Here is a 19671-nt window from a genome sequence, read left to right as displayed (position 1 = left end):
GGGAGGACCTCAGTTCAGTATAGAGGTGGTAGAAAGAGGATGAGTGGAAAAGAAGAAAAAAAGAGAAAGAAAAAAAATTTAAAAATTAAAAAATAAGATAAAATAACAAAAAATAGAATGAAGAAAAAATAATGTGAAAAAAATAAACAAACAAAAAACAAAGAAAATAAAAATTTTTTTAAAATAAAAGATAATTTTTTTTAAAGTGAAGTGTTGTTCATTTCAGCTGAGTTTTACTGCCCCAATGGGGGCTGATTTAAGATCTCATGCTTCTGTACTGTCTGACACTTCTCAGTTTCCTGTTAGGCAATCAACACCATGTTGAAGTTCCACATGATCCACCGCTCCTCTGTTTGTGTTTATCTCCACCGCCTTGACTGCCAGCAGGTGGGACCAGTCTGCCCACTTAGCCTGTCTGCCTCTGTCAATCTTAATCTCTCAAGCGGCTATTTCTGACAAAACTTTAGTTAGGGAGGTTGCTGTATTGTTTTCCGGGACTGAAGGGCCTCTCTTCAACCCAGTCCCTGAGGGCTCTTAGGGGCTATTCAGATTTTTTGTGTCCTTTGTACCACTCAGGGTGTAGTCTGGGTGTGGCTGTATTGGTTGCCTGGAGACTTCTGGGAGGAGCTAGCTCTTCAGGAGAAAATGGCTGCTTAGGTCTGGAGTGTCAGGAATGTCCCAGTGCCAGACTCCTGGTCACTTCTCCCCAACCTGCTCTTCTCCACAGCCTCTCCCTAGACTCCCTAGACTCCACAAGTCCACCTGCACCTCAGTCACGGGTGTTTTTATTTGAAAGTTCCTATGAACTGAGTTTAGTGAATAAAAGCATAGACCAAGAATAGGGAAAAGAGCTTCGCCATTGTGAGTTTCTCTCCCCCTGGCACCACACAGCTTGGGCAGTTCTTCAGGCTTCCCCCTCTGGGCTCAGCCTCTTCTGGCTGTGGATTTAGATCTATAATCCCCTGCCACTAACAGTCCTGTAGACTTCCTTTCCACAGTCAGAGGGACACAGACTTAGTGCCGTGCAGCTTCCTTTTTACCCTCTTTGTTTGGAGGTCTCAAAACTCTCTCCAGCCCAGATCTCCAATTCTACCATTTTCTGAGTGTCCTCTGCCCTTCCCAACTGAAACTGTCTCACCAGCTGTTTCTACTTCACCAATTCCAGCTGGATGTTATTCAATTTAGATGCTTTTTCTATCTGCTCTGAGATAAGGCTCAGGACACGTCTGCCATTTTGGCTGCCATTTTTTTCTATAGGTATTCTTAAGATGCATTCTTCCAAGGAGAATTTATATTTTCTTCTGTCAGCTTCTGTCGGCACTACCAACTCAGAAACTTTATAAATTAAATTCTTGAGTGCATTTAGTGTAAATTGTAACCTTAGACTCATCTGTGGACTGCTTTTTGGTTAGGAATTCTCATAAGGAACTACCTCTTCATCCCTTTACCAAAAGCTAAGGCCAAAACTGCGGATGTTCCTTACTAACACCCATGGGTTATAGGGAAAGTTAGTTCACTCACATTGGTGTCACTTTCTGTAGGTCCCTTATGGTCTTTGATCAAAACTCCCCCCTTGCCTGGACCCTGAGCTCTATCCTCTGTTCCCAAGCATGGCCTGTAAAGAATGAAGTTCTAGGTCATCAAAGACTGGCACAAATACCGAAGAAAGCTGCCACCTGCACATACTTGTTTCTCTCTCCATATTTGGGCTTTTCGTCATTTTTTTGTTACCTCAGATGATTTCTTTTATTTTTTGCCAACTCAGCAATGCTTTAAACCTAGCTTCTTTGCCATATTGCTAGAAAATTAAATGAAATTATTTTTAAAAACAGTTGTATATAAAGAAAAAACATGGCAGAAGAAGCTAGAGCAGGATAGAGTCAAGAGGGAGTTGTTTTTTAATTTGGGAGAACTTAAATTTATAGGTTATGGGGAAGGAACAAAAAAAGGCAGAACTGAAGATGGAGAAAAAGAGGACTACTGGGTAAAGGGGAATTTCAAGGGAGGAAAAAAGGAGCTCAGAAGGAGGATCTAGAGCAGTGGTTCTCAACCTTCCTAATGCCATGACCCTTTAATACAGTTCCTCATGTTGTGGTGACCCCCAATTTCATTGTTACAAATTGAACATAAGTAAAGTGTAGTGATTAATCACAAAAACAATATGTAATTATATATGTGTTTTTCTGATGGTCTTAGGCGACCCCTGTGAAAAGGTCGTTCGACCCCCAAAGGGGTCGCGACCCACAGGTTGAGAACCGCTGATCTAGAGGAAAAGACTGGCTGAATCAGCAAGGGTGTGATTGGCTGAATAATGGCTCCTAAAGTGTCCACATTCTAATTCCTGGAACTTATGAATGTTACTTCATATGCAAAGGGACTTTGCAGAGAAGGTTAAATTAAGGATCTTGAGAAGGGGAGAGCATCCTAGACTATGTAGGTGGGCCCTGAATGTAACCACAAGTACCCTCATAAGAGGAAGGTCTGACTGCCATGGAGGAGAAGAAAATATGATGACAGAAGCCAAGATAGGATGATGTGCCTTAAAGACAAAGTTTGCCAGCAGCCTTCAGAAGCTGAAAAAAGGCAATTCTCTTTCAAGTTCCCAAGACAGGCCAGGAAGCCAGAGCACGTGAAATGGGGAAACTGAGACAGAGAGCTGAGCAAACTGCAGAGCAATTTATAGCAGATACAGAAGGTCACCTCCTTAGAGATAACGTCTAGGCCTCAGCCATATTTCAGCTCCAGACCCATAAAAGCTGCAAAACCAGGTGAGCGACACCAGGACCAGCTTTAATGACTAACAACCCCCTGCTCTGACACTGACCAATCCGTGGAGACCACGGCCCTGGAGGAGCACACCTGGAAAACTGATGAATATTCTGCTGCTTCCCCGGAGACCTCCCCTAAGATTCCCACCTGTGAGAAAGAGATAAAAGCCCTCAAGACAAAGGAGAAAGCGAGTGCTCTCCCTCTGGGAGCAGCCACCGTTCTTCCCTTTCCCCTCTTCTCCCCACCAGACACATATCTCCTAAACCCTAAAGGATCCTAAGAGACTTGCAACCAGGGCAGCAATGGGCAGTGGAAGTTCATCCCAGGAACCCCCCTGGCCCTGGCCCCAAGGCCCCCTTTTCTCTGACTTTCCAGAGAATTAAGGCAGCCCAGCCTGGGCTCTCCTGTTGCTCCTTCTATGCTAAGCTCTTCCTTATTTCATTGTCCCCAGCTTTAATAAATGTTTCCTCATAATCACCTGGATCCGTGCTGTGAAACCTTTCCTGCACGAAGTCAAGAACGCACACATTACTGGCCAGCCCTAGGGAGACCTGCCCACAGCCAGGTCCCCTGTCTGGCAGCACTTCCAGAAGAAAACACGCTGCTGACAGTTTGATTTGAGCCCAGTGAAACTGATTCCAGACTTTTCACCTCCAGGATATAAGAGAACAAATATGTTGTTTTAAGCCAATCAGTTTGTGGTAATTTGTTCCAGCAGAACAGAAAAAGAATATAAGGGACTCTTTAGGAGCTTAGAAATGGGCTTTTCTCCAACACATTCATCTATAAAGCCAAATTCAGATATACTAATGTTTAATTATAACTAACTTGAATGCATTAAAATTTTAAAATTATTATTGGACTTAAATATAAATGAATTGAAACTGAAAATGAACCTTCCTTTAACTCAAGCTTGTCTGTGGAAACCATAAACATATGTAAAAGCAGGCGGTGCATATAACCTAATTCTGTTTAAGAGTAGGAAAGGGTGTTTACTTTGGTGACTTTGATGGCAAGCTATAGTTGTTTCAATTGTCGCTTTCCTACTATTGTATACCAAGGTGTGAGATATCTTGCATCAAATATCTTACAGGTAAGTAATGTGCCCAGTGTCATGCAGCTAGTAAGTGGCAGAGCTCTTGGCTCCATAAATGTTCGGATAAGTACCTTTCGGGTTCACTCACCAAAATCTGAACAACAACATGAAGAGGAGCTATAAGATCCAGGACAGGACCTGATCAGGTAAAATCACCTGGATCTGTTGTAAGATTTCTGTTTTCTTTGTCTAGGTCCCCAGTAGGTAGGCCCCAGTTTTTTTTTATCAGAACTTTCTCTTTCACTCTGAGGCACAACCTCACCTTTACAGGGTAGTGACATATCCATGCATCTGACTCAGCATCTGCCTGTAGTCATCACCACCTCTGCTTCTGTTATGTGGTTGTGGAGGCCTCTCTACACTCATTAAGGTTGCCTACTCACTGTCATGGAACCCAGGAACTTATGAACAAAACAACAACATAAAATCTTTCAGAAAATAAAACATAGCGCATCAATTGAATAAGAAATAAGTTTTGAGCCCCAGCCGGGTGGCTCAATTTGTTGGAGTATCCCATACACCAAAAGGTTTTGGGTTCGGTTCCCAATCAGGTTACAAACCCAGGTTTCAGGTTTGATCCTGGCCTGGGGCAACTGATCAATATTACTGATCAATATTTCTCTCTCACATTGATGTCTCTCTCTCTCTTACCCTTCCTATCTAAAGATCAATCAGCATATCCTTGGGTGAGGATTAAAAAAGAAGAAAGAAGTTTTGAAATAAAACAGGGGCTACTTACACGGGTGGACTATCACCACAATACTTTCCAATTCTTTTAGCGTCGTTGACTTCTCCACCATTAAACACAGCCACATAATCATATCGGCAGTAGTTATCACGCTCAACATCAAACTTCTCAAACTTTAATTCTATAAGCTTTAGTGAAAACAGAATTAGAAGGGTCAAAATAGCATTGCCGAATGTCCTCAAATAGAATTCTTCCTCCCCCCAGATTTGTAGGTACCATGATTGTCCTTTGTAAAAATGCATTCTGTTTAAGTTATTCTTGCTTGTTTCCATAATTCTCCTGTGGTATTCATATTTCTTGCGCAATTCTTTTGATTTAATCTTTAGTCATTCCAAAAGATCATCTCACTCCCAGATCAATCCTAGTTAAGATCTTAAACTTAAACCTATCAAACTAGGGAATAAATTATTTTCAAAAGTCCACGGGGTAAGCTTGGTCTATTCCCATGCTAAGTTCTGTCCTGCAATTAACATATGAAAGTGGGTCCCAGAAAGGGTATAAATTCATATAACCAATCATTAATGAGCAGTGGACATTAGACCTTCTCTGTTGATTGTTTTACAGCAATGAATAAAGTTATCTGTGGGGAACTTGCACAGATTCTATTTTAAAAAACAACCAAAGAAATTATAAAGCATACTAGCTTTCACAGCAAACCACTTGCTCTTTGAAGAAGTGTGGCCTGTTTGCACTGGCTTGGTCAAAGTGATGCAGGCAGACTGTTTTTTATTTGGTGACTGGGATGGCTATTATTATTATGAGGACCTGATGAGTTTGCTATGCGAGCAAAGGGTAACCTTGAACATATACATGTACTTGGGTACTTTTATCTTTCCACAATTAGTGGCTTCTACTTATAAAATCTTCCACAAGGTTAAACAATTTCACATGGGACTTATTTACCATTTGTATTTCAAAACTTGTTTTGAAAATTGTAATTATGGAATAGGAAAGTGAATCCGTGGTTTTGCAAGTCAGATAGTGCAAAAGCAATTTGAATCTGGGTCTTTGTATAAAGAAAGACCTATGGCCAGCCAGGCCTTTCTTGCCCTACAACAGTAGCTCTTGAGAGTTGGGCCCCTCACACTGTCTACATAATTCACACATGAATGCTTTCTTCATATTTTCAGGGAATCTCACCTGATTCTTTGGGGCTAGAATGTGCCATAAGCAAGTGACTCCTGCAGGGTAATCACGGTCTGGCCAGTTGGGGGTTTTAAAAAAGCCGGAAGGTCTTTCAAGGCGTCCTCCACAATATTGATCCCCTGAAGTTATTAAATATGAAAAAAATCCAAGTTTATGCTTCATAGAGGTTATCCCAATGCAACAACCATGAGGAGATTAGGGATTTGGAATATTAGGTGATAGTATAGCAAATAAGGGCAATTTCAGAAGCTCTTAAATTTTCTCTTAAAAATAGTCACATAGAGAAGAACCAAGATGGCTGCATAAGGTATATACCTGTACGTGTCGCCCCCCACAACCACATTAAAACTACAACTAAAAGACAAAACAGTGATTTTCTAGAACCATGGGAAAGCTGGCTGAGTGGAAGATCTACAACTAGAAGGAAAGAAAAAAGCGCATTGAGGCTGGGTAGGAGGTGCGGAGGCACCAAGAGCAGAGGTACAGAGGCGCGCGGACCAGGCTGCACCTGGGTGCACGGTTTTTTTCAATCGGGAGACATAAGCTCCCAACTGCACTGAATTCATTTCTGGCGAGACTCTAGGGGCCCACACTCCTACGGGGAGAAACTGGACTGTTTGGTATCGGGTCGGAAATGAAGGGTGGCTTTCTTACAGAACTGCTTGCAGGGATCATTGTTACTGTGGGGGCACGGGACTTGGGGACTTGGGGACGTGGAGACACTGAGATACAGAGACTCGCGGAGAGGCGCGGGGTTGCGGAGAAGGCTGATGACAGCCATCGCTGTTTGCTCCACCCTGGTGATTCTCTGAGACCCTGCCCCACTCAACTTACAACCCCACCCAAGCTGTGCACAGCGGCGCAAATGAATCACTTGCCCTTTTGCAGCCTAACCTAACAAACTTCAGCTGGGTCAGAGAGCTCCAAAATTTCCAAATTCCAATCAAAGAGGAGAAATCTGCAGATATCCTGGTAGCTCCTGCTGGGTGGACTCACACAGTGGTTGAATTTGCACCTCCTTGGAGATCCAGGAGCCAGTGTACCCAGTGGTCAGATACCAGATTTCAACTCCTCACATCCATAAGTGACACACTCAAGAGGCAGACTCAGTAAGCACCAAAGCCCCACTGAAACAAGTCCTGCCCCATAAGGGTGTCTCCAGCACAGCAGTTCTTCCACTATAGACACAGCAGGTCCTTGCAGTCAATTGGCCTGGAGGTCATTTCCTCCCAGGGATACTAACAGCAATCAAGGCTTAACTACAACAAGACTGTACATCCAGCCCACAAAGGGGTGCACCAAGAGTGTCCACCTCAGGTTATTGGGGAGGCTGAGCCACTGGGCCCAATAGGACACCTAGCACACAAAGCCACTCTATCAACACAGGGAAGCAGCCAAAATGTGGAGACAAAGAAACATGTCACAAATGAAAGAAATGGAGGAAAGCAAATTACTGGATTTAGAGTTCAAAAGCACAGTTATAAGATTACTCAAGAATCTTCTACAAACCTCCAAGGAACTTAGTGAGACCTTCAAGGATCTTAATGAGAATGCCAAAAAAATGGAAAAGGACCAGTCAGAAATTAAGCATACACTGACTGAAATAAAGAATAATATACAGAGATCCAACAGAAGACTAGAGGATCGCAAGAATCTGCCGGGGTCCAACCCCAGCAGGTCCAGGGGTCCCCAAAGGTGTGGACGGAGTCGGCGAAGAGGGAAAGACTCAGAGGCAGCGTTCAGTTGATCAGCAGCCTAGCCAGGATCTCTAGCCAGGATCTCCAGCCAAGTTCTGGTCTGGATCTCCAGAGAGGTTCTGCTTCAGATCTCCAGGTTCTCCAGCCAGGTTCTGTAGCCATGTTCCCTCGCTAGGTTCTCCAGCCAGGTTCTGTCTGAGATCTCCAGCCAGGTTCAGTCGCCAGGTTCTAGTCAGGTTCTCTTGCCATATTTCTGTAGTCAGGTTCAGTCCAGGATCTTTTGCCATGTTCTCTCCAGCGAAGTTCTTCTGTCTGTAGGTTCTGTGTAGGTTCTGTCTTCTGAGTTCTGACTTCTAAGTTCTGTGTCTTGCTATCTTGTTACATCTGTATTTATACCAGTTGATTCAATCCTATCAATCTCTATTACAAAGGTTAGGGCGTTTCTTATCTCCATTCCAGGGAGTAAAGATTATGTAGTTTAAGCATGATTGTTCGTAGTTAAAGTGATTAATTACCCGCCTGGCACTTAGTTGAGGGGTTTTATTCCCTCCCTAACTTCAGGGGAAAATCCCTACCTGGGGAAACAATCTTTCTCAGAGAGGAGACCTTGGTTAAAACACATAGTGCCAAGAAGGTGAGCAAACATTTTAAGAACAGTATGCCATATATGCCAGGTCCTTTGAAACAGCAAGGATGGACCGGCTCCCGGCAAGAATCAAGTCAAAGATTTGAAATATGAAGAAGCAAAAAACACCCAACCGGAAAAGCAAAAAGCAAAAAGAATCCAAAAATATGAAGATAGTGTAAGGAGCCTCTGGGACAACTTCAAACATACCAACATCCTAATTATAGGGGTGCCAGAAGAAGAGAGAGAGCAAGATACTGAAAATCTATTTGAAGAAATAATGACAGAAAACTTCCCCTACCTGATGAAAGAAACAGACTCACAAGTCCAGGAAGCAAAGAGAACCACACCAAGACACATCATAATTAAAATGCCAAGAGCAAAAGACAAAGAGAGAATCTTAAAAGCAGCAAGAGAAAGAAACTCAGTTACCTACAAGGGAATACCCATACGACTGTCAGCTGATTTCTCAACAGAAACCATGCAGGCCAGAAGGGAGTGGCAAGAAATATTCAAAGTGATGACTAGCAAGAACCTACAACCAAGATTACTCTACCCAGCAAAGCTATCATGTAGAATTGAAGGTCAGATAAATAGCTTCACAGACAAGAAAAAACTAAAGGAGTTCATCACCACCAAACCAGTATTATATGAAATGCTGAAGGGTATTCTTTAAGAAGAGGAAGAAGAAAACGGTAAAGATAAAAATTATGAACAACAAAGGGACAACAAATACATATCTATCAACAAGTGAATCTAAAAATTAAGTCAATAAAAAAATCTGATGAAGAGAATAAACTGGTGAATATAATAGAAGCGGGGGCATAGAAAAGGAGTGGACTGACAATTCTCAGGGGGAAGGAGGTGTTAAGGGTTCAGGAAGAGTTTGGACAAAAATCTTACACCTATGGATGAGGACAGTGGTGGGGGATAAGGGCATCAGGTGGGGTGGGAACCAGGTGGAGGGGAGCTATGGGGGGGGAAGAGGAACATCTGTAATAATCTGAACAATAAAGATTTCTTAAAAAAAATATAGTCACATACTCTCCTATACACACACACAGCCATGTGACCTCTGTTATGTGACATATCATATTGGCACAAGAGAGTGAAGGAGTGCATTCAGGGCCATAGCTTCTTTTCTTCCTTTCGTTCTTTTGGGGCAAATAAAGAAAAACATTTGGGTATGCACTCATTCCATGCAGGCTCAGCAAATGATGTTGATTTTAGGAACCCTTAAGGCAGGGTATTTATAAATATGGTTAAAATTTATGTTCATAGACAAACTTTGAATTAGTTGTAGAAAACTCTTATTACTTGAAAAACTTTGTTATACAGCTTTAATAATTTTAAGAATAATTTGCCTTTGTAAATACATGTTTTTATAATTTCAGCAAAACAGAAAAGCATAAAAAAGAAAGTAGAAACTTACCCCAAACCCCACCACCTCATTTTAACCAGTTAATATTTTACAAACATTATTTCAGACATCTCTATGAATATGCGTTGATACTTTGACAGTACTAATATTAGAAATATATTTTAATACAAAGTTTTAAATTTAATTTAATAAAAAAAATTTTGTTAATCCTGACCCAGGATATTTTTTCCATTGATATTTAAAAATATGTTTTTATTGATTTTTTTAGAGAGGAAGGGAGAGGAATAGGGAGATAGAAACATTGATGAAAGAGAAACATCATTGATGGCCACCTCCTACATGCCCCCTAGAGGGGATCAAGCTGACAACCTGGGCATGTGCCTTGACTGAGAACTGAACCAGTGACTTCTTGGTTCATGGATTGATGCTTAGCCACTGAACAACACTAGTGAGGCTACATTGATTTTTAGAGAGAATGGGTGGGAGGGTGGGTGGAGGAGAATATGAGAGAGACACAGATTGGTTGCCTCTTGCATTCAACCCAATCAGGACTGGGGATCCAACCTGTAACCCAGGTACATGCCCTTGACCAGGAATTGAACCTGAGGGGGAAACCAAGATGGTGGCATAGGTAAACACCTGAAATTGCTGCCTCACACAACCACTTCAAAACTACAACTAAAAGACAAAACGTACATCATTCAGAACCACAGGAAGGCTGGCTGGCTGGAAATTCTACAACTAGAAGGAAAGAGGAAAGCATACTGAGACTCAGAGGAGCTGTGGAAGTAAAGTGCAGAGGTATGGTGGCGAGCGCGGAAAGGGCTGGCAACTGAGGACACGGTTGTCTTTTTGAATCGGGAAGGAGTCACAAACTCCCAACTGCTCTGAACTCCAGTTCTGGGCGAGTCTCTGGGGACCCAGACTCATAAGGGGAGAAACTGGACTGTCTGGCATCGGATGGAACTGGAGGGCGGCTTTCTCTCAGAGGTGCTTGCAGCGATTACTGTGGGACACTGAGATCCGGGGCCTCATAGGGCAGGGCTGAGGATCAGCCATAGCTGTTTGCTCTGTCCTATTGATTCCCTGAGACCCTGTACCACCTAAGTTGCATGCAGAGGCTTTTGTATGAATGGCCTGGCCCTTTGCAAACTAAAATTACCTAACAAACTGCTGCTGGGTCAGAGAGACCCAGAACATCCAAGAGAAGGCCCAAGGCCCCAAAACAGCTTGCACTGCTTCACAGCTGGGTCTTATCTGGGCACCTCCAAAACCCAAACAAAGAAGAGGAATCTGCAGATCTCTCCATAGCTCCTGCTGGGTAGCCTCAGGCAGAAGCTAAATTAGCACCTCCTTAGAGACCCAAGAGCCAGTGTACCCAGTAGTTAGAGTGGGAGCATTGAGATTACAACTCCTCAGATCCATAAGGGACACACTCGGAGGCAGACTCAAAGAGCATCAAAGCCCCACTGAAGCAAGTCTTGCCCCCAAAGGGTGTCTCCAGCACAGAAGTTCTCCCACCGTAGACACAGCGGGTCCTTGCAGCCAATTGGCCTGGAGGTCAATTCCTCCTACTGATACCAACAACAATTAAGGCTTAACTACAACAAGACTGTACACCCAGCCTACAAAGGGGTGCAACAAGAGTGTCCACCTCAGGTAATTGGGGAGGCTGAGCCACTGGGCCCAATAGGACACCTAGCACACAAAGCCACTCTATCAACACAGGGAAGCAGCCAAAATGGGGAGACAAAGAAACATGTCACAAATGACAGAAATGGAGGAAAGCAAACTACTGGGTTTAGAGTTCAAAACCACGGTTATAAGGTTACTCAAGAATTTTCTAGAAACCACCGATAAATTTAGTGAGACCCTCGATAAATCTAGTGAGACCCTCGAGGAATATGAAAAAGGACCAACTAGAAATTAAGCATACACTGACTGAAATAAAGGATATTATGCAGAGTTTCAACAGCAGACTAGAGGATCGCAAGAATCAAGTCAAAGATTTGAAATATGAAGAAGCAAAAAACACCCAACCGGAAAAGCAAAAACAAAAAAGAATCCAAAAATATGAAGATAGTATAAGGAGCCTCTGGGACAACTTCAATATCGTACCAACATCCGAATTAGGGGGGGTGTCAGAAGAAGAGACAGTGCAAGATATTGAAAACCTATTTGAAGAAATAATGACAGAAAACTTCCTCTACCTGGTGAAAGAACTAGACTTACAAATCCAGGAAGTGGAGAGAACCCCAAAGAAAAGGAATCCAAAGAGGACCATACCAAGATACATCATAATTAAAATGTCAAGAGCAAAAGACAAAGAGAGAATCTTAAAAGCAGCAAGAGAAAAACAGTTACCTACAAGGGAGTACCCATACGATTGTCAGCTGATTTCTCAACAGAAACTATGCAGGCCAGAAGGGAGTGGCAAGAAATATTCAAAGTGATGACTAGCAAGAACCTACAACCAAGGTTACTTTATCCAGCAAAGCTATCATTCAGAATTGAAGGTCAGATAAAGAGCTTCACAGATAAGAAAAAGCTAAAGGAGTTCATCACCACCAAACCAGTATTATATGAAATGCTGAAAGGTATCCTTTAAGAAGAGGAAGAAGAAAAAGGTTAAGATACAAATTATGAACAATAAATACATATCTATCAACAAGTGAATCTAAAAATCAAGTGAATAAAAATTCTGATGAACAGAATAAACTGGTGAATATAATAGAATCAGGGGCATAGAAAGGGAGTGGACTGACAATTCTCAGGGGGAAAGGGTTGTGGGGGTGCGGGAAGAGACTGGACAAAAATTGTGCACCTATGGATGAGGACAGTGGGGGTGGGGGGTAAGGCCAGAAGGTGGGGTGGGAACCGGGTGGAGGGTAGCTATGGAGTGAAAAAAGAGGAACTACTGTAATAATCTGAACAATAAAGATTTATTTTAAAAAAAGAATTGAACCTGAGACCCTTCAGTGCATGGGCCGATGTTCTAACCACTGATAACGCTGGCCAGGGCTAAATTTAATTTTACTTGAATGTAACCAACAAAGAAACTGAGTTGAAATGGAAAGAATTAATATAGTTTAATGAAATACTTGTTTAACAAGATGATCTTAAAAGAAATCTCTAAATTTTAGTAAATGTATTTTAAAAACTGAAGTTAGAATAATTTCTAAAACTTGTTATATTCATGGAATATTTTAAGCATATATAAAGTCAATAGAATAACACAGGGTGTCCCAAAAAATTGTATACACACACTAGAATAATGATAAAGGCAGTGTTTATTAAAATACATTTCATTTTCAAAATTGAGCTATCAGCTATTAACGAGTGTATAAATTTTGGGGGGACACCCTGTATAATGAACTTCCATGTATCCATCACTCAGTTGCAACAACCAACTAGCATCTATCCACCACCTGCTTTATTATTATTATTGATTTACAGGTTTGGAGGTGGTAAAATCATACACTTTGAAGTATAAAATCTTAGCTGTAAAGTTTTCAAAAATGAATATGTTCATGTAAGCCACACTCCACACTATGTAGAATCCTTTTCACACAAAATTCCAGTATCCCAGCCCAGTCAACCTGCTGACTCTCTACTCCACATTTCTGAACTTTCATCTCCCATTAGTTTTACTCTGGACCTTCATATAAATGAAATCATATAGTGTGCATTCTTTTGTGTCTGGCTTCTCCTGCTTAGCACAACACCAGAGATTCATTTATGTTGCCACATGTTTTGGTTATCTGTTCCTTTACACTGCTGAGCAGTATGCCAGTGTATGGAAACACCACAATCTGTTGACCCATTCTCCTGTTGGCATTCACTTGGATGTTTTCAGTTTGCATTATTGGATGAATAAAGCTGCCAGGAACATTTCTGTACAAATCTCTTTGTGGAATTTATTTTCATTACTTACACCAATGCCCAGGAGTACAATTCCTGGGCCAAGAGTAGATGTAGATGTTTAACTTCACATGAAACTACTGAATATTCTTCCCAAGCGGTTGTAGCTTTTATACCTCTCAAGGTATGAGCACTTTGGTTGCATTACATCCTTGCCACTGAGAAGGCTAAAAGGCTAATTCCAATGTAACCCTGATATTCGGGGGCAGGGTGGGGGGCTAGCAATCTGAATCTGTGCCAACAAGCCCAGTGTACATTCTTGATAACCTATAATTAAGTCATTGCCTCTTTCCCAGAAACTGGTCTTGCAGGACCTGTTACCTAAATGCTCACATTTCACAGAGGCAATAAACTATGAACAGTGCACAGCCCCCGGGGGGCGGGGGGGGGGGGGTTATTAGGGCTGGTACCAGGCCAGACCGTTAGATATGGTCTCAAGACCCCCAACACCTGGGGCCTTTTTTGCAAAGCCCACGAAAGGACAGGAAGTGTAATCCATATTTGAAGGACAAATACACCAGAAAGATATAAATGAGAAGCTCCCTGCATATTACTTTGCTCAGACTTGGGAAGTTATTCCGCTCATTCCACTGGCATAATAAACTGTGTAACTCCATTTTTCTAAATCGTTGTTTGGTTTTTCTCCAGTCTTCTACAACACCACTGCTGGAGTCCATTTATTGTCTTCACTAGCTGAGTATAGACAGAGACCCACAAAAGTTAGTAACCTTGAAGCCCTAGCAAAGGTCAGGGCTGTGTACCACCCAGTTAATCTAGATAATGGTAGCTGAAGCAACCTCCCTACCTTTAATCATGTAAATAGCTGAAGCAACCTCCCTACCTTTAATCATGTAAATTGCCTAAGGGTCATGCTATGACCTAGTCTGTGTGTCATTGAAACCTCCTTACCCTAGGGCTACTCCAGACCAAATAAAAGGTTGGAGTGACCAGAGGATTGAGAGGAAGTCTCTCTCCTTGAGTTGGACTTGCCCGCCTGGCTCCCCAACATTTCCAAATTATCTCGTGTCTTTTTCTTTCATTTGCTGTGTGGCTCCTCTTTCAGATACCGAACCCTACTCCACACAGAACGTGGAGGGAGTCTTACACGACACACCACCATTTGATGTTTTAGCCAATCTGGTAAGTGTGTACCAATATCTCCATGTAGCTTTAATTTGCACTTCCCTGTTGGCTAATGATACTGAGTAATTTTTCATGTACTTATTAGTCAGTCATATATCTTCCTTTGTGAAGTCTGTTCAGGTATTGGCCCATTTTTATATTTATTGGGATCTTTATCTTTTTTTGTTGAGTTTTATGATGTTTTTCTATATTCTGAATAGAAGTCCTTTATCAGATATTTTCTCCCATTTTGTAAGTTACCTATTCATCTTTGTAACAATGCTTTTTTGGAAGTATTGGTTTTAATTTTAATGTTTGCATGGTACATATTTTTTCATCCATTTACATTCAACCTATGTTGACTTTGTATGTGAAGCACTTTCTTATATATGAAGCTTTTTCTTATAGTGTTGGGATTTCCTATTTCACCCATTTTAATAATTATTGTCTTCTTATTGGAATACTTAATCCTTTGAATTTAATACTTGGATTTAGTGTGCCATTTATTATTTTGTTCTAGCCATTCCACTTTTCTTTTGTTCCATCTGCTCTCCCTTTCCTGCTTTCTTTGGGTTAGTTGAATGATTTTAGTATTGCATTTTAATCTTTTCCCTTTTAGCCTAACTCTTACTTTTTTTTCACTTTTTAAGAATTCCTTTAATTCTTACATTTTTAACAGTTACTCTAGGGATTACAATATGCATCTTTAACTTATCATAATCTGCCTAGAGTTAATATTGTATTTATCATATATTATATATGTGTGTATATGTGAACAGCTTAGTACCATTTACTTCTCCATCCTGTGTCCTATTGTCATATATATGACATCATTATAGATATGTCATACATAATACATTCCATAATACAGTATTAAAGTACTTTTGTTTTTTTAACAGACACATGTAAAGAAATTAAGAGTAGAAAAAAATAATATATAGTCTTTTATATTTATCACTAGAGGCCCAGGGCACAAAAATTTGTGCACTTGTGGGGGGAGAGTTCCCTCAGCCCAGCCTGTGCAATCTCACAGTCTGGGACCCCTCAGGGGATGACCATCTGCTGGCTGAGGCCTGCTTCCCAGGGGATTGGGCCAAAGCTGGCAATCAGACATCCCCCTGGCAGCCCGGCAGCCATCGGGGGATGTCCACTTGGCAGCGGGGAGCAGACCTAAGCTGCAGTCGGATATCCTTAGCACTGCTGAGGAGGCAGGAGATGCTCCCACCACCACTGCTGTACTGGCAGCCATCAGCCTGACTTGTGGCTGAGCAGAGCTCCTCCATGTGGGAGCTGACTAACCACCAGAGGGCAGCTCCTGCATTGAGCGTCTGCCCCCTGGTGGTCAGTGTGTGTCATAGTGACCAGTCATTTCCAGTCTTTCTGCTCTTAGGGTCAGTTTGCATATTACCCTTTTACTATATAGGATAGAGGCCTGGTGCACGGGTGGGGGCCGGCTGGTTTGCCCTGAAGGGTGTCCCAGATCAGGGTGGAGGTCCTGCTTGGGTGCCTGGCTAACCTGGGTGAGGGGCTGATGGCTGTTTTCAGACAGCCCGCACCCCTTTTAGGGTGGGGGTCCCCACTGGGGTTCCTGGCCAGCCTGGATGAGGGGCTGATGGCTGTTTTCAGGCTGCCCACTCCCCCTTCAGGGTGGGGGTCCCCACTGGGGTGTCTGGCCAGCCTGGATGAGGGGCTGAGGGCTGTTTTCAGGCTTCCCATACCCCCTTCAGGGTGGGGGTCCCTACTGGGGTGCCTGGCCAGCCTGGATGAGGGGCTGAGGGCTGTTTTCAGGCGGGCCAAGCCTGCAACTGAAGCTCCCAGTCTCTCCTTTTTTTCTTTCTTTTTTTTTTTCTGGGATTTATTTACCTTCTGTAATTGAAACTTTGTTGCAGCTCCAGCTCCGAGGCCGGCTGGCTGAAAGCAGGCATCTGGGGTTTGTTTAGCTTCTATAATTGCAACATTGTTGCTTAGAGTGCAGCTCAGAGCCCAGCCGAGGCAGGCGGGGAACCTTGGCTTCCTCCATCACTAGAGCAAGCAAGCCTCCTGTTCACTTCAGCTGCCTGGCTGCCGGCCACCATCTTGGTTGGCAGTTAATTTGCATATCACCTTGATTAGCCAATGGGAAGCGTAGCGGAGGTATGGTTAATTACCATGTTTGTCTATTATTAGATAGGATTTCCACTGGCCTTTATTCCTCTTACTGGTACCTTCATGTTATCCTGTGGTGTCATTTCCCTTCAATGTGAAACTGCTTTTAATATTTCTGTGATGTAAGTGTTTATTTGAAAATGTCTTAATTACGCTTTCATTTTTTAAGACTGGCTATAGAATTCTGATCGTCAGTTTTATTCCAGCACTTTAAAAATGCTGTTCCTCTGCCTTCTGGCCTCCATTGTTTCTCATTAAAAGGAAGTGCATCATTCAGACTATTTGGTTTATATCTTATTGATTTTAAGATTCACTCCTTATCTTTAGATTTCTGTAATTTAATTTTGATGTGCCTAGGTGTGGCTTCATTTTTATTTATCCTGTTTAGGTTTTGTTGATCTTGGTCTATAAATTGATGTACTTCACTAAATTTTGGTAGCTTCAAGCCATTATTTCTTCAGATATTTTTTTCTGCACTATTATGACTCTCTTATTCTCTGGGACACAAATTACACATGTGTAAGACCACATGATATTGTCTCACTGGTCTTGGGGGCTCATTCTCATTAAGATTTTCCCTCCTGGATCTTCAGATTACATAACTTCTATTCAAATTCAGACTCTTGCTTCCATCATCTCCAATCTACTTGTATGGCCATAAGGTAAAATTTAAAATTTAAATTTCTGTATCTTTCAGATCTATAAATACCATTTTATTCTTTTTTATAGAGCTGTTTCTCTTCTGAGATTCTCAATCTGTTTGTTTATTATACATATATTTACCTTTAAGTTTTTTAATATTTTTGTCAACATCCATATGTTTTTTAAAAATACGTTCTTATTGATTTTTTTTCTTTTTGGAGAGAGGAAGGTAGAGAGATAGAGAGATAGAAACATTGCTGAGAGAAAAACATTAATCAGCTGCCTCCTGCACACTCCCCACTGGGGACTGAGCCCACAACTCAGGCATGTGCCCTGACCAGGAATTGAACCAGTGACCTCTTGGTTCATGGGTCGACACTCAACTACTAAACCACACTGGTGAGCTTCCCTTTAAGTTTTTAAACATATTTCTTATAGTGGCTTTCTGCCACTTTAAAATGCTATCTGCTAATTGCAAGCTCTGACTTGTCTTGGTATCAGTTTTTATTGTCTATTTTTTTTCTTGAATATAGGCACACTTTCCTGGTCTCATAACATGAATGGATAATGGACATTATGAATGATACCCATTATAGAGACTCTAGATTCTTTTGTGTTCTTATAGAATCACTTGAAAAGTGATTTTTGTTTTAGCTGGCACTTCGCTTGGCCAGACCCGAGCTCAAACTATGCCTCTCTGGCAGAGGGCAGAAGCTAGTAGTGATGGCGAATCTATGACACGCGTGCCAGAGGTGACACGCGAACTCATTTTTTTGGTTGATTTTTCTTTGTTAAATGGCATTTAAATATATAAAATAAATACCAAAAATATAAATCTTTGTTTTACTATCTTTGTTGTAAATATCAAAAAATTTCTATATGACATGGCACCAGAGTTAAGTTAGGGTTTTTCAAAATGCTGACACGCCGAGCTCAAAAGGTTCGCCATCACTGAGCTAGAGTGTCTGTTAGTTCTTTCATCTTACAGCTGATGCTTTTGTGCCAGGCCAACTGAGCTCTCCCCCACCTATGTAGAATTTAGCTGTCAGCCAAACATTAGGGTGGATTTTATGTGTATACGTTCTGCCTCAGTTCCTCTGTAGCTACCAGCCAGGATTTTCTCCCAAACATCTGGCTGCTCTTGTTAGCCCTGACATCCCAAACTAGTAATGTTGCACTATAGCCCAAAGCAAGAGAAAATTATGAACTTGGAAGAAGAACGGCAGCATGGGAGATCCCCTTGGCCTCTCCCCCTGAAATTGTAATAAGTTAATCAACTATAACTCAATAAACGATTCCCAGCTCAATATAGAGGCACATCTGAGAGACCTGTGCATTTAAGCATTAAAGGTGAGCACATGGGAAAAAATAGGGAAGTGTGAAGGGAAGACAGCTCAGACAGCCATGGACTCAGCCCTACAGACAGGAGCTTGCAGCCAGCCTGGCCAAGAGAGGGAAGAAAGCCAGGAGGAGCAAAGTCTTAGGGGCAGAGTAGCAGGGTCAGCAGGGCAAGCAATGTGAACAGCGGCTGAGTCAGCTGAAAGGCTGGGCAAAGACACAGCACTGGGGTTCTGTTGCAGCTGTCCACTGTCAGGTGGTTGGTGTTTCAGACAAAGAAAGGGAGTCACAGAACCCTGTTGCCGTTTGGACTCCCAAAACTTGCCTCCTATTGCCCTTGGTGTGGGGTTGGGTTGAGAAGCACTTTATCTGTAAACTGAGAGATATTGCAGCAGAATCGCTGCTTCCCTCTGTGACTGATCCTGAGTTTGGGCACGTGGCAGGAAATCCCACAGAAGTCCAGGGTCACCATTATGGTGAGAGCAAAACAAACCACACCCTGAAGCAGCAAGCAGAACTACTGTGCTATAGAGGTCAGATGTCGAAGGTCACAGAGGTAAAAATCTTTGATTCAGTACCACCTACTGGAAAACACTGGAAAGGTATCTTCAGAGAAAACTGCTAGAAAAGGGTCAATTTATATATATAAAAGCCTAAGCTACCAAATGACCAAACGACAGGTTGACTGGGTGCTATGACGTGCACTGACCACTGGGGGGCAGTCACTCAAGGTAGGAGCTACCCCTTGCTGGTCAGTGTGTTCCCACAGCCAACCTCCTGCGGCCGGCCAACCTCCTGCAGTCCCTCCCCCTCACTGGCCAGCCCCCACTGGCCCTAATTGGGACTGGGCATGATGGCCCCAATTGGCTCCAATTGACAGCCAGGCCAAGGGACTCCACCCATGCATGAATTCGTGCACTGGGCCTCTAGTAATATATAAACGCCTAGACAGAGCAGATCAGCAAATACCATGAATAACCATGGTAAATCTCCAGAAAGCAAAGTGAACACAAGGAAATATGTTACATAATTGACAGAGAA

The 19671-nt window shown here is 42.3% G+C and overlaps 1 protein-coding gene across 2 annotated transcripts in view; it reads right to left on the bottom strand.

The window, feature by feature from the left end:
- Positions 1-19671, bottom strand: part of PCOLCE2 (procollagen C-endopeptidase enhancer 2) — a 123080-nt gene that overhangs the window by 45862 nt on the left and 57547 nt on the right. For both annotated transcript variants that reach the window (XM_059688252.1, XM_059688251.1), the window contains exons 4-5: positions 5754-5878; positions 4605-4741 (exon numbers count right to left, since the gene is read on the bottom strand). In XM_059688252.1, coding sequence (XP_059544235.1) covers positions 4605-4741; positions 5754-5878 — 262 coding nt within the window. The remainder of the gene's footprint in view (positions 1-4604; positions 4742-5753; positions 5879-19671) is intronic.

This window comes from Myotis daubentonii, chromosome 3 (assembly GCF_963259705.1).
Source record: "Myotis daubentonii chromosome 3, mMyoDau2.1, whole genome shotgun sequence".
NCBI classification, from domain to species: domain Eukaryota; kingdom Metazoa; phylum Chordata; class Mammalia; order Chiroptera; family Vespertilionidae; genus Myotis; species Myotis daubentonii.
The sequence above is the reverse complement of the archived record's forward strand: the minus strand, read 5'-3'. Positions and strand labels throughout refer to the sequence as shown.